At 41.4% G+C, this 13968-nt stretch overlaps 1 protein-coding gene across 2 annotated transcripts in view; it reads right to left on the bottom strand.

Annotated features, from left to right (window-relative positions):
* mgat5 (alpha-1,6-mannosylglycoprotein 6-beta-N-acetylglucosaminyltransferase) overlaps positions 1-13968 on the bottom strand; it is an 86682-nt gene that overhangs the window by 20877 nt on the left and 51837 nt on the right. For both annotated transcript variants that reach the window (XM_033615532.2, XM_033615533.2), the window contains exon 11: positions 10984-11117. In XM_033615532.2, coding sequence (XP_033471423.1) covers positions 10984-11117 — 134 coding nt within the window. The remainder of the gene's footprint in view (positions 1-10983; positions 11118-13968) is intronic.

The raw sequence follows: 13968 nt of genomic DNA, 5'->3' as shown, positions 1-13968 counted from the left end.
CAGACAGCCCATATGGACTCGTGTGCACTGTATGTGGATGTATACGCTTCCAATCACCTACAATCTGAAACCAGGAAGCAGATCGATTGCGGCTGGCTTGCACAGGAGCACATGCTTGGGGAGTTATAAAATAACTGCTTTAGCTGGAGAGGTTGATTGAAGGAGGAGGGAAGGAGGAGGAGGCGAGTTTTATGACCTTGTAAATCAGAGGGAATTTGTAAACCCTGGCTCTGAGAGGAAACAGGAGAGGCGGCGGCTGCTTTCTGTCGGTGGAGGGAGGAGGCTGAGGAATGAGTGTCCGGGGAGGAAAGCTTATAGGCTGAGAGATACAACCTTTGCGACTCGCAGCGAGGAAGTTAAGGCAGAAAAGGTTGAGATACACAGCTACCTTGTTATTGATGCCATTGATCCCTCTTTATGACTGCAAGCATTTCACCACTTTGTCAGAAAGACATGAATAATAAAATGCAACGTTTCCAATAAATACATGTCAGGTTACTATTTGTAATTCAATATACTGCTTCCACATGTTTATTTATGTCTATGAGCTCTTTCTTCTCTGTGAGACTGTACTTACTTAGGCACAGCAGTACTTTGAGGCAAAACCATGGACTGTAAAAAATAATGGATGTAGCCACCGTGCTGTCACCTATCGGTTTGTGGACTCCCGTTTGCCTTGAGTTTGGCATTTTGGCCGTCGCCATCTTGCTTTTTTTAGAGCCAGAAGTGACCATAATTGGACAAGAAGGTCGAGCTAACACAAACGCTAGCTGCTAGCTTGGTTAGCATGGTGCATTTACAGTCTATGGTTAACTGTGACAATGCTAATGCTAATTTTTGCTGGGCTTAAAACCATTAAAGCAAAAAGTACTTACTGGAAAAACTGAACATGTGACTCCTCTTTTAATCAACCAAAACACTACAATTAACTTTCATGACCTGAAGACACACTGAAATAGCAACAGCTATGCCTATACTATGTGAATCTGGGGTTATGCCATGTTTACGTTTCCTAAACAGGGTAGTTGTGGTAGTACTTGTCAATGGATGGCAACCAGCTGTCACTCAAAGCAGTTAATTTAGCATAATTTTACATTTTAAAATTGAAATGAGTGAGTTGCATAAAACAATCACCACGGTACATTTGTCAATGGGAAACTGTTTTTTGTACCAGGCTGTAAACATGTTTATTTCTAAGGAGTACATTTTGGCATGTCGACATTGGCTTCATTTTCAGCCCCAGAGGTTGTTACTTGGCTAAATGGTAGCACCATGCTAACATGCTCACAATGTTAACCATGTTCACTGCCTTAGCTTCGCATGCTAACATTTGCTAAAGCAAACAGTTCAACACCTGTCAGCACATTTATTTCAACTGACAACTTCAATCAGTGCTTATATTCAAACTTTTTTTCAGCCCTTCACTTTTTGAACTTCCATTTCACTCTTTTTAAGTATTCGTATTTTGACTGCCACTTCAACTACAGAACAACTGTTCCACTTCAGTACTCACACGATTGATGTTTTAACTGCAAAATTTAACAGGAAAATTTCAGTAGCTTAAATCTTCCTCAGAAAATTACAACATGCATGGACTTGTGCATTGTCCCTGGTGACTTAATCTATCTTGATACGTTATCTAACATTTTATTTTGTTGTTTTTTCAAGTTCAATTTATGTTCTTTAAAATAACCAGTATAAGCAAAAGGAAAAAAACAATCATCACGGGTAAAGAACAGCCAGGCGTTACCTCAGCCAAATAATGTGGTTTTTAAACAGCAGATAAAAAAAGACATGTTTGCGAAGGCACACATATTCTGGCATCATTTATTATTTCCTGTTGATGTGTTCAATAATACTCAAATCTACTGAGAGGTTTGTTCCACTGTTCGCCACAGAGTATCAGTTGCCTTATCTGTGGTTAAGATAGAAATCAACAAGCTTGATATGTGATTGTACAGCACAGTTTCCCCTTTTCTATTTAACTTCTCGTCTCTGTGTTCGTACAGGGGCCGAGCTGCAGGGCTAAGAGCAGATTTTGATGTTTCAGCACTTTGTCTTGACAGGCTGTGGTGTCAAGACACAAGGGAGAGTTCACTTAATCTTGCTTTACCGCACATTCCAACTAAAACAATCCACTTCTTCCTCTAACTATATTTGACACAAATTCTGTCTTCCTTGTGTTCGTTCGTTACGTTCTCAAAAAGACTCTAATGAGCAATGCATCACAGTGCTATAGTTCTGACTGCAGTAACCTCAAGAGGCGCAAAGAGATTTTGCCTCATCAGGATGCAGACAGGTGCACTTGGTTCGACTTACTCGACCCTCAAACCGCCTTCGACATCAAACATCAAACGCACCTCTGATCGTCTTCCCATCTGAAATCATTTCCGACTGACAGACTCTGGGGCCCCAAAACTGGAAGCTTGTCAGTCAGGACAAAAAAAAAATCACTCCACCCATTCTTTTGATAAGAAGGAAACATCATTTTCCCACACGACACACACTGAAATATGCACATATCTCTGCAATGATGTCATAACGTTGAGTTAGTGAGAAATAGCGGAAGTGGTGTATTGTAAGTGTGGTCATTTGCAGAAGGGCACTTTAGCAATCCCAACGGCTATCAGGCCCACGCTATGACTGTTCTCCTTGTTCACTGTTGTACTTTGAGTTATTATCACTTCCATAGACATTACTTGTATTTATTTCTCAGCCCTGGTCTTTCTGAACAGTGATAATTCAAAATGCTCAGTATTTAACATTGATCAAGTGTACATAATCGTATTATTATGAGATGTACAGTTTATGAATCACCGTTTTGAGTTATACAATGCATTAAAGTGCATGGAGGTTTATTTATACTCGGCAAATATAGCAAATGTGGTTCTTAAACGTCTGATGGACAGAAAATGGGGTACAACAGCACATGAAGAAGAACCACCACTACAGATTAAAAGATTCCCAAACTGATAGATGAATGTACGCCAGATGTACTTGTAAATAAACATCTTAACTGATGTGCAGTAAAACCCAATAGACACTTTGACAGATACTTAGAAATCGCCAGGGGAACACGGGTGGTAAATAGTATCCAGAAGTGCTTGGAGTGCAGTCAGGAGATGTTATTTACTTCCATGCTCTCCCACGCCCCATTAGACATAACAGTGTGTAACCTATTGGAGTTTGGTGGCTGGCCAGAGCATGTTTTTGACTCAGACAGCAGAGGAGGTGCTGTCTGATTGCTAAAAAGTGAGCTCCTGTTATGAATATGTGGGCTGCATAATCATCCAAGTGTAGCAGGCTGAGCGCATACATGCTGTAAGCCCAGTTCAAGAGAAATAAATAAATAAACACGTGCAGCAGCTATAATATTCCTGCAGCTATGGAAACACCTGTAATGTCACATGCTTCATTGGGTGCAATTAAAAGCATAGCACCTTGTATACAGAAGCTAACGGCACCAGGGGGGATCTTAACACCATTTCCATACATTCATACTACTACTACTACTTAGTGAAGCATGAAGTGAACAAAACAGGTGCCATCGGGATGGGGTTTGTATAATCTCAAGACTAATTATCACAAAATTTGCTGTGCTAATGCAGTATAAGCAAAGTTCGGCTGCTTGCTCAATTACATTTATTTAATTCTAATATTAATGTTACTGTTGATGTTATTTCTCCTGTGCTCTCACATTTCCTTGTTGCATCCCCTCATAAATCTGGATTAGTCATTTACTGTTTCTGTGAATGATCATGGAGGCAAAGAGTGCTGACATTCAATGCACTCGTCCTCCTTTGGCTCAATAAAATCAAAGTAGATGGAACTCAGTACAGTTCAGGTCATTCAGAATCAAGGCAAGGTCAATGTGTCCCCATGCCAAGAGAAGACAATGACGAAATGTGATTAATCATTTCTAGAAACTTCAACCAAAGTTCAAACTGATGCGCTCATTTGTTGTTGCTGTTGCTCTCAAATCTTATTCTTCACACGACAGGTCCTTTCAGAGCTTATTCTTTGAGTTAATCTGCTTCTCATGCTTACACTTCAGCTGACACCCTTTTTAGGGCTCAGATCTTCACCTTTGAACTACAACAAAACCTTCTTCAGCACTTCCTGGTCCCAGGGCATTCACACACAATTTACTGCCACTGCTTCCTGTACTCAGTTTATCACCTACACAAAATTGACAGTTAAATTTCACTCGGTCATTTCATCTAACTGCCATTTTAACTTCGAATAGTGTTTTCTTTTTACTGCAACTCAATTTCTTTTAGTTATTTACAACTGCCCAAAAACTGCACAACTATTTCAAATATATTAAGTGCAAACTCTCAGCAGTGCGCTGTGAAAAATATATATAATATAAAGATATAAATATATTCTCTTTTTAATACAGATTAAAGTACAGCAATATATTTGACACTACAGATCTGAGTTACAGAGCAAAGCAGCAACAAGCGGCACCTTCTGGAAATGTCTTGAGCCTAATTTAATAAAACATCTGTGACAGAAGGAGTCGATTCAATAACCGCAATAACACTTCCTGCTCTGATCCAGCTTTTTCCTGAAATGTCAAACTGGGGTTTCTAGCTTGGCACTCAGGACGCTTTAATGGCACAAGGGATTGCTTCATCAGATCAGACGAGCACAGTAAAACTAAAGACGGTTTAATGTTCAACTCAACTTGGTTATCCATCATGAGACGAGGAGGAAACACATTGTTGTCTGTTTATGAGCCTGCAAGGTAAAGAGTGTGTGATGGTTGTGCTTCCTGCTCTGCATATGCCAGCTCTGTGTGTGTGTGTGTGTGTGTGTCTGTCAGCCCTGTGTGATTTCTCTTTCTTCAACATGTCCTCTGATGTGCTGCCAAGGGCCCGCAGCTTTCCCTCTCTGTACATCCTACTCATTCTCACCTTTCGCCATGCTCTCTCCTGCCTCATCAAATGCTTCTTACACACTGAACGCTGAAAAATAGGGGCACTGACCGATTTAATGGAGATGTAGTGCACTGACGAGGTGAGTCTAGGTAAAAGCCATTACACCTTATTGGTTTCTTTAATTAAATCTATACTAGTTAGAAAGGAGATTAAGCTATTGAGACAGGGTGACAGTAAGAGATTTATTCCAGATCTTTAATATTTAGATATGTAATAGCTGTTTGTTTGTATGGTAAGACAGTCACTCTCAGCTGCCTTGCTCTGCCTTTCTACTCCTCTAACTGGGTTGCTATGGAAACGGCTCCCTCAGAGGTGGTTTGACCATTTTATTTCATGTCTCACCAGCAACACTGCCTCTTCAACAACACAATAATTACTTGCCATCCTGATTCTTTAATCCCCAGGATCTCTCATATGCAGTCCTGCTCGTCGTTCCACCTGCTGCTGTGGCCCTCAGTGGGTTTCTGGGAGTCCTCAGCAAAATGAGGCATCATTTAATTTCACTACAAATTGATTCACAACAAATGGTCCCAGTTTTAATCACAGGGTTTGACTTCACCTCTATTACCACGAGGCAAGTGTAGGCAAATCTTGCATAGTTAGGTGTAACTTCAACCTTGGAGCAGTCAAACTCTCCCCTGTGCTTCCCAAAAATCTGCACGCTGTTAATTAGCTCACAGGAATTTATAATTGCAACGTTTTAGCTCGACTGACCTTAAGAGGCATGAATTTTTCATGGTACAGTTGAGCACTGCTGACACTAATGTCTAAATGAGTGTGAGACACTAGACACATCCTCTCCTGAGAAGGTTCACATCACAGGCCACTTTTTGGAACACAAATTCTCAGCAGTGATTTTTTACTACTTAACACAAGGTTGAATCCATCCAGTGTCCAAGGTTTGATTTGATTGATTCTGGCTGGCTATGTAAATGCTAAGAAAGAAAACAACATAAAATTCTATTTTGCTGACAAAATTTAAAGTTTTTAGTTTTACAGTTTTGTTTTTTTTGTACAAGCAACTCTCCACACGAGCGCAGTATACGTGAGGCAACCATCATACCTATGCCAAAGCACAGTAAAACGCAAGTATATTTCCGGCCTTAAGCCCCAGGCTCTCCAAACCAACATCAAAGAACTAGGGGCAACAAAGGCCGACTGCTACATCGTCCATTCTGCCTGTGTCTCAGCTAAGAAGTTGGACTTGGTAACACTTGACTAAAGCCAGTGGCTAGGTAGCATGGATGTTCGGCACCTGCATGCAAGGACAGAACTCTCCTTACCAGCAGGTGGCGGTAGTCCTTCATAAAGGGACACTGTAAGACTGACAGCGTGGTTTTAAGACACTAGTTAGCCAGTTAGCACAGTAACAATATTGTTAAAAGAACAACAGATACAGTGCGCTAGCCAACAAGAACGCAAACAAAAACAAACCGTTTCTGTTTAAGAACTCAGTGGCTAAGAAACAATATTACCTAATATAATAAGTTTGTTTCCATCTCTTGCACTGAGCTGAACCGCAAATCAAAGGGATTTCTCTCACTGGTGATCTCCACTCCGTCTGACACCAATTTCACACGCTGAATCAGCCGAAGAGCAGCTGACAATAGCCTGTAAGTGCCAACGGTGCAGGACACATAGCAAAAACTAAGGCAACAGATGCTCACTGCTGACCGGACTGTTGCTTTGGTGTGTCACGTGTGTGTGACGACGGTTTCTGATAGCTCTGGTGTACCACAATTTGTCTATGTACGCTCACACTGCTATTTACCATGCTGAGAAAATACAAAGCCCAGAAATAGATGAGCCAAAAAGGAAAAAGAAAAAGCTTTGCCAAAATTTCCTCACTGGCAAATTAAATTGTTTTGTGTTGTCAGAAATGAAAAACTCATGTGCATGACAAAGCATCTGGTGTGCATCACAAACACTACTTTGTCTCCTTTTTGACTATAGCTGTGCTGGTGTTAATAAAAACATGCATGAAAACAAGTCCTGGAAAATGTGTTTGAATAAGAGAATGTGTGTGTGTGTGTGTGTGTGTGTGTGGGGGGGTGATTACTCATTCTGCTTCACACACCGTTTCACTTCGTACACCTGTGGGATGAGTGCGACCTGAGCACCTCTGCATACTGATCAGGCAGAGAGAAGGCCTTTCAATAGGCTGTGCTTTGCGTGGAGACTATTACTTGCCTAACCCACATTAACCCCTTCAAATTAAGGGCGAGGAAGGAGACAGGATTCAGCTGGAGAATACTTCTTTAACAACACTGGCTCAGTCACTCTAATGTGTCCGGGTTGGTCCACACATCTCTAGTTTCAACATCCAGAGTTTTTCCACACTGTTTCTGTTTAATAGCTCAATAAAGCAAAAAATCTGATAAGGTTTCCCTTGAAATATTGCTTAGTTTCCAGAGTCTGAAGTCTTATCTAGCCAAAAATATTAATTTGTTTTATGATGCCTGTAAAGCAGGCAATGAAAACACTCACAAATGAAATTATAATCGTTACCATTACAATTGAGTTAAATTAGCATAAACTGGGTGTCAGGAAGGCTCCATATTTTGTTATTTCTTATTAACTTGCATAAGCTAAAAGTTGCATTTAAATAGAAATCATCTGATCTGTCAATGACCTACAATGTAGGGAAAGGAGACTGGAAATGGGGGGCAGGTACGGTCATGGTGGTAAAAACATCGGTGGAGTTGATAAGCGACAAAAACACTGAACTTTGGGCAGCGTTATCAGTGCTCAAAAGAGATTAATTCAATTGCTACATTTTTAAAAGCTGACTGCACCTTCCTCTACTGTTCATCGGTGAGTCTTCAGATCATTAATCTCATAACCTGCATATAATTCCCTTGTGAATTTTAACTTCATGCAAGAAATAGATTTCTTAACGCGGGTTCCACTTTCTATTTCAAATAGGGGATATATCATTTTGAAATGAAACCTCTCAAGTGTAGAGAAAGAGATCGAAGGACAGTGCGATTCAGAAGAAGGAGGGAGGGAAATGGAGTAAGCCAGTCAGCTCGTTATCAGTCTGCTCCAAAATGGCCCTTTAATTAAAAGCAGGAGGTAATGAACACGCTTGGGAGTCTGATTGGCAACTAATGCCCCTTGCTGTGAGCTGATGGGCTCCCCCGTCTGCCCTTTTAAAGCTAGACTGAATGGCACACTGCTGTGTGTGTTCTGACTCAGTACTAGAAGCCATAAAGCTCAGCAGCAGGCCAGCTACCTCTGGATTAAAAACTGTAACGCCTTGGGATTTGGAGTCTTACAATATGGCTTTGAAATTCAAACTGTACAAGTATTGTTAATGAGTACCTTCTAGATTAGGTTTAAAATGTGGAAATGTTAAGTAAGTTACTGTTAAGATTATACAGTCTGACACATTCTTGTGCCATTTATGTCACCACTAGATGGACTTTGCTCACATCATTCTCTCAGGACAAGACATCTCTGTGTGATCAGGGTTGCAATAATCCAGGAGGAGTTTGAAGTAAAACAAAATAATTCCACATCTTTTAAAATGAGCACTCAGTCCAAAGATATTATAATTTGTCTGATCACTTTAAGGACTTTTTCTCAACATGTTGCACATGTCATTGTCATGTCTGGCATGGGTGGCTGACAGGATTACTGCAGGGCTTGAAATACCACGTGCATATGTATGATAGTGCACCTAAAATCTAAGATATGCATGCAATTCTTAGCTCCACATGCACTGGCGATAGTAACTTGGTACAGCTGGAGAATTAGCACCTCATGGTTGTATGCCTCCACGAACCAGTCATGTTGCAGTTGCAGTTTACATCCATGTCCATCCAGTCTCATATGTAGCCATGACAGTTGACAATGCTTCAAATGTTGCTGCAGAGAAGCTACAAATTCTGAAACATTGATGCTTCACACACATCTTCAACTTGGCAGCACAGAAGATCTATAGTTTAACAGTAGGCACCAAGGATAGTGTCACCAATTCAGTATCTGACCAAATGTCTCCAAGTTATGGCATTAATTAATGGCCAAAAAAGTGTTTTTGCTAAACACGATAATGTCACAGGCGGCATGGTTAGCACTGTCGCTTCACAGCAAGAGGGTTCCTAGTTTGATCCCAGGAGGGAGGCAGAGTTTGCATGTGCTCCTCATGTCAGCATGCGTTTTCTCCGGGTACTTCAAAGACATGCAGGTTAATTGGTGACTCTAAATTGCCCGTAGGTGTGAATGTGAGTGTGAATGGTTGTCTGTCTCTACGTATGTGTCAGCCCTGTGATAGTCTGGTGACCTGTCCAGGGTGTACCCTGCTTCTCGCCCAATGTCAGGTGGGATAGGCTCCAGCCCCCCCCCGCGACCCTCAAGAGGATGAAGCGGTTACGGAAATGAATGAATAATAATGTCACAGTGACCTTTTAGGTATAAAATGTCATCATTTCTTTACCTCATCCTATCAGACATTTGTGTGAAATTTTGTCATAATTAGCGTATGAATTCTTGAGTTATGGCTTAAAATGTGTTTTGTAAGGTCACAGTAACCTTGACCATTGATTACCAAATTCTAATCACTTCATCCATGAGTCCAAGTGGACATTTGTGCCAAATGTGAAAAAAAAAAAATCAAGGCACTCTTGAGCTATCCTGTCCCCATTAACAAGAATGGGATGGACAGATGGATGGATGGACAACCTATGAACATAATGTCACCGGCCATGGCTATCACGAAAAAAAAACATGGTGCATGTCATTTTAAATGTTGCATGCACCAGTGCATATACACAGACCTGTCACATGTCTGAACTTAAACCAGTAGAAAAAAAAAATGGGCATATGAGTGAACAAATAAACACTCGTCCAAAGCCTTGAAACATAATGTTTATGTGCCCATGACCTGGACATTCTCCCGCTCTGACACAACTCTTCAGTGGTGAGTGGTGTAAAAAAAAAAAAAAAAACTTGTAGCGTTCAGCCCCAAGCCTGAACGTACAGGAAGTGACTGTGAGCCTTTCTGACCAGACAGTTCCAGGTACCAAAGAACCACAGGAACTAAATGCATGACATTGTCACTAGCCAGCTGGATGGAGAAAAAGTGTTGGTAAAGTTAGAAATAACCAAGTGGAACAAACCATGACTGACTGATGCAACAGAATTTCCAGATCATTAGTCAGTTATTTTCGGCTTATTATTTAATTCCACACATCTTCGTCAGCCTGCCTCCCGATGTGAAAAGGCATTTACACTACAGGCATGATACATGAAGACTACTCTCGCTTGTAGCACCTATTGTAGCATTCCACCGAGTTTCTCTGTCAGACATTTTAAGAGTCAGCTGCATCGGAGCGACCCACTCTGCAACATACATGGTGTCGGCTGAAAGCTCATCAAGGCGCGGGCAGTAATCCAACCATCCATGGCATGCCAAACAATGTGCAAATCTCCCCAAGTCTCTAAGTCGTTTTTGTCTAGGATACAGTAATCCCTTGGTCTCTGTGCCGCAGTGTGAGCATGTATTTGAATATATTAAAAACTTCACGGAGAGGGCGATAAGCTGAATTTGAGCTCCTAAACCAGACTCCTATTAAGTTTCCTGTGAAAGTTTTACCCAAGGTTGTTCAAAGAGTTTCACTGCAGAGCTCTCTGAGGTCTGAAAATGGGTTATCCTTGGTGCGCTGGTGTTCTTGGCATGCCTAGTCTGTCCCTTTCATCTTCAGAAGGAATACATACCTATGTATCTATGTGCAGATTTGTATATGCCAGCACATGTCAGTATTTGAGGTGTGTGTCAGTGTGAATGTGTCTGTAGGTTTATGGGAACAGCCTATGGATGTGTTTGTGGTGTTTTTAAAAAGTCAGAAATACTTTCTCTTCTGCAGCATGGTTACATCAGTCTATAACTAAACTCTTTTGACTTGTAACCTTGCCAGCCAACCATTTCTTTCCTAGTATAACTCAGCCCTAGGTGTTAAATTACATGTTTCAGGGTGTAATAATGTGTACAGTGTGTTCGCAATATCAGAAATGTCTTGTGCATAAAAGACTGAATTACCTTCCAGAAGTTGTCGACCTTGCCGTAGACTAATGACTGGTTCTGCCTTTTGATGTCATCAATGTGCCTGATGTCGCTGGCGTTGAGGTGCTGCTCCACCACGAAGCCCAGGAAACTGTTGTCTGGGGTGTGAGCTGTGGCAAAATAAGCAAATAAAAATATATAAATACATACAAACATACACAACTCATATGAATATCAGTGCATGCCTCTAACAGATTACGAGTTAAAAGCTCTCAAAGGCCTCCTTTCATCATCAACATGATGCATGCAAATGTGTTTCTGCAAAACAAAAAGGAAAGAGGTGAAAAAAAGTCAGTGTTCATGTCTTTGGGAATAAAATGACAAATGACTTCAGGCAGTTTTCCTCATCTTAATTTATGCATTACTGAGGCAAAAACAAAACTGCCTTCAATGCGTCTTACACACGTCGTCTGGGTACAATTCAGTTGAATAAATAAGCCCATTTCAATGCCAGCATTTAGCACTGATCATAATTCCACAGAGAGAGACACAACTCGCCGAGCGCTCTGGGTTTTTGTTCCCTCGATTCCTTATTGCCCGGTGATGACTAGTTACTATGGGAACAACAAGATGAGCAGGTCAAGTGTAGAGCCTGGAGCTGGCAGCTCTTTACCTCACTGCCATCTGCCTTGTAAAACAAATGTAAAGACAAGTGTCTGGAGTGTGGGCAGAGAAGATTCAGTCCAACACTGAATATGCTTAATAATCTAATTGAGGAATAGTACGAGCAGACTGAAATACAGACCTCACCACCCCCTTAAGAGAGTGAAAACAGGCTGTGCGGTGTTGTGGTGCACAGTTTGTGGTTTGTGTTGGAGCCCCGGGGGAGCTGCTGTGGTCAGAGCTCGTTTTTTACGACAACACTATTACTACAGAGGCAAATTAAGGTCAGTCAGTCATGGGAGATGGAACTGGCTTCAGTATAGTAAATACAAAAAAAGGACTTATTGAGAATTTAAGCAAAGAATCTTAACATGAAGATACCTGCCAGCATTCAAACAAGTCAGACCCAACTCCTTCAAATATCCTCAGAATTAATCCCACCTTGTGTAAAAAGACGGGTGGATCATCATCAATCATGACACTGAGCACATGAAGACAGGGACACAGCTGCTGTATCATGATATGACTGCAGGAGATAGCAGCAGAAACAATGACGTACTCTAATAGTTCGGCTGTGCTGCAGCAGTTTCACAAATAGTGTTGACGTGTTTTTATCAGGGTGTTGGCTGGAATGGGACATTTTCTCCCACTCGACAAAAAGCCAATGTTTGTTCACTTGATCTCTCCAGGCAGTAAAAAAAAAAAAAAAAAAAAAAAAAAAAAAAAAAAACAGGGAGCAGAAAATGCAGAGCAAATGAGCCCAGCAGCAGACGAAGCAATTATTGAAAAATGACAAAAATGTGTCGACTTATATATAACCATAAAAAGGGCACCAACAAAAGTCAAGCATAAATCAAGCTCCATCAAACTAGTGGAATGTTTGTTGGATACTTATCACAGGTTGCTTCATACGTCACACATCAAACTTTCCTCTCAGTGTCCTGATGAGACATGCCAGCTACGATATATTGTGATATAGTGTGCAGTTCTTACTCTGGGCAAAGAGCCAGACACTGAGAGTGTTACACTATCTCTTATTCACACCGCATGTGATTACATGTCTCAGGGTTGCAACCTTCATCCAATTCCTAATCTCCTGTATTCAAATCCTGTTCCTGTTCTGCACTTCCCCAGCATAACAATGCACAGAGGAACCTTTCACCGCCTGAGCGCTGTGAGTTCATTTTGTGCTATGTGTGTGGGAGAGCACAGGAATGTGGGAGCAGATGTGATGAAGATATCACCAGATCTGCGTGAGGTGTCACTGTGGTGTAATGAAGTCTGAGCTGAGTTGGTGTTAAATAACGATATAAAAGCAACAAGAAGGCGCCAGTACGAAACCTCAGGTGGCTCCTCGTAATAACTGAGATGTATTTCTAATGGCAAAGAGGGAGAGATGGTCCTCGGCACTGGGAGGAGGCAGCACAAACACTCATGTACCAAACTAACTGTGTAAACAGGACAGGCTGTTAATTAGTGTTAGGCCCTCTTGATGCATTTGGCAACAGATGCCTCCTTTCCCACTAGAGCCGCCACTCAAAATGTCACTCAACTTGCCACAGCTTCATTTGCTATTAGCTAACAAACAGCCCGGGAGGACAGCATTGCCGGAGAAGCAGCTGCTTTGTCGCTCTTGACAAACTTGTGAATTGGGGGGAACAAAGTTGCAACGTAAGCTAGCCGGGGTTCACTCTGTTAGAATGGGAGTCAATATTGGAACAACCTGGCCGAGCTAAGTGAAGGAGCGGGGTGAAGAGAAGTCGGTTACTCTCTTAAGGGCAGGATATCTTCTTTGACAGGGTGAGAGGGGCTGTTCAGGGGCTTCCTTTGTGCCCTTTAAAAGGAGCAGGAAAGTCTAACTGAATCAGCAACAGAGGCAAACCATACTACATTATCACACAGTGGCTCCTGCACCAGGCAAAAGTAATCCCAAATCAGAGACTATGTATTATGTGATTAATGCCGGACCAACACTTGAGTATGCAGGCTCATTTTTACAAGAACTTCTCCACTGCTGGCCACACAGAGAAAAAAAGATTTCAAACTGCATCATCAGCACTAAAATCTTCAGCATTCTGAAAACTCATCAAAGACTGTGTGGTTCGACAGCTTATCTGAATGGGCCTGAAGGATGAAAATACAAGAACTAAACCTGAAATGCTTTCACACCAACAGCTTTGAGATTTAACTGGTGAGCTCTTTGAGGATGTACCAGGTTGCTAACAGTGCTGCCAGCATCACAATGATGAAAAATGTACTTAAACTCAAATTAAATGTCCATTGTGTGGGATTTTGGGGGATATATTGTGAGAAATACTAATAAGTATGTATAAATAAGTATTTTCTTTAGTGTATAAT

This window comes from Epinephelus lanceolatus, chromosome 24, assembly GCF_041903045.1.
Source record: "Epinephelus lanceolatus isolate andai-2023 chromosome 24, ASM4190304v1, whole genome shotgun sequence".
NCBI lineage: Eukaryota > Metazoa > Chordata > Actinopteri > Perciformes > Serranidae > Epinephelus > Epinephelus lanceolatus.
Note: the sequence above shows the minus strand (reverse complement) of the source record. Positions and strands in the feature narration are given on the sequence as shown.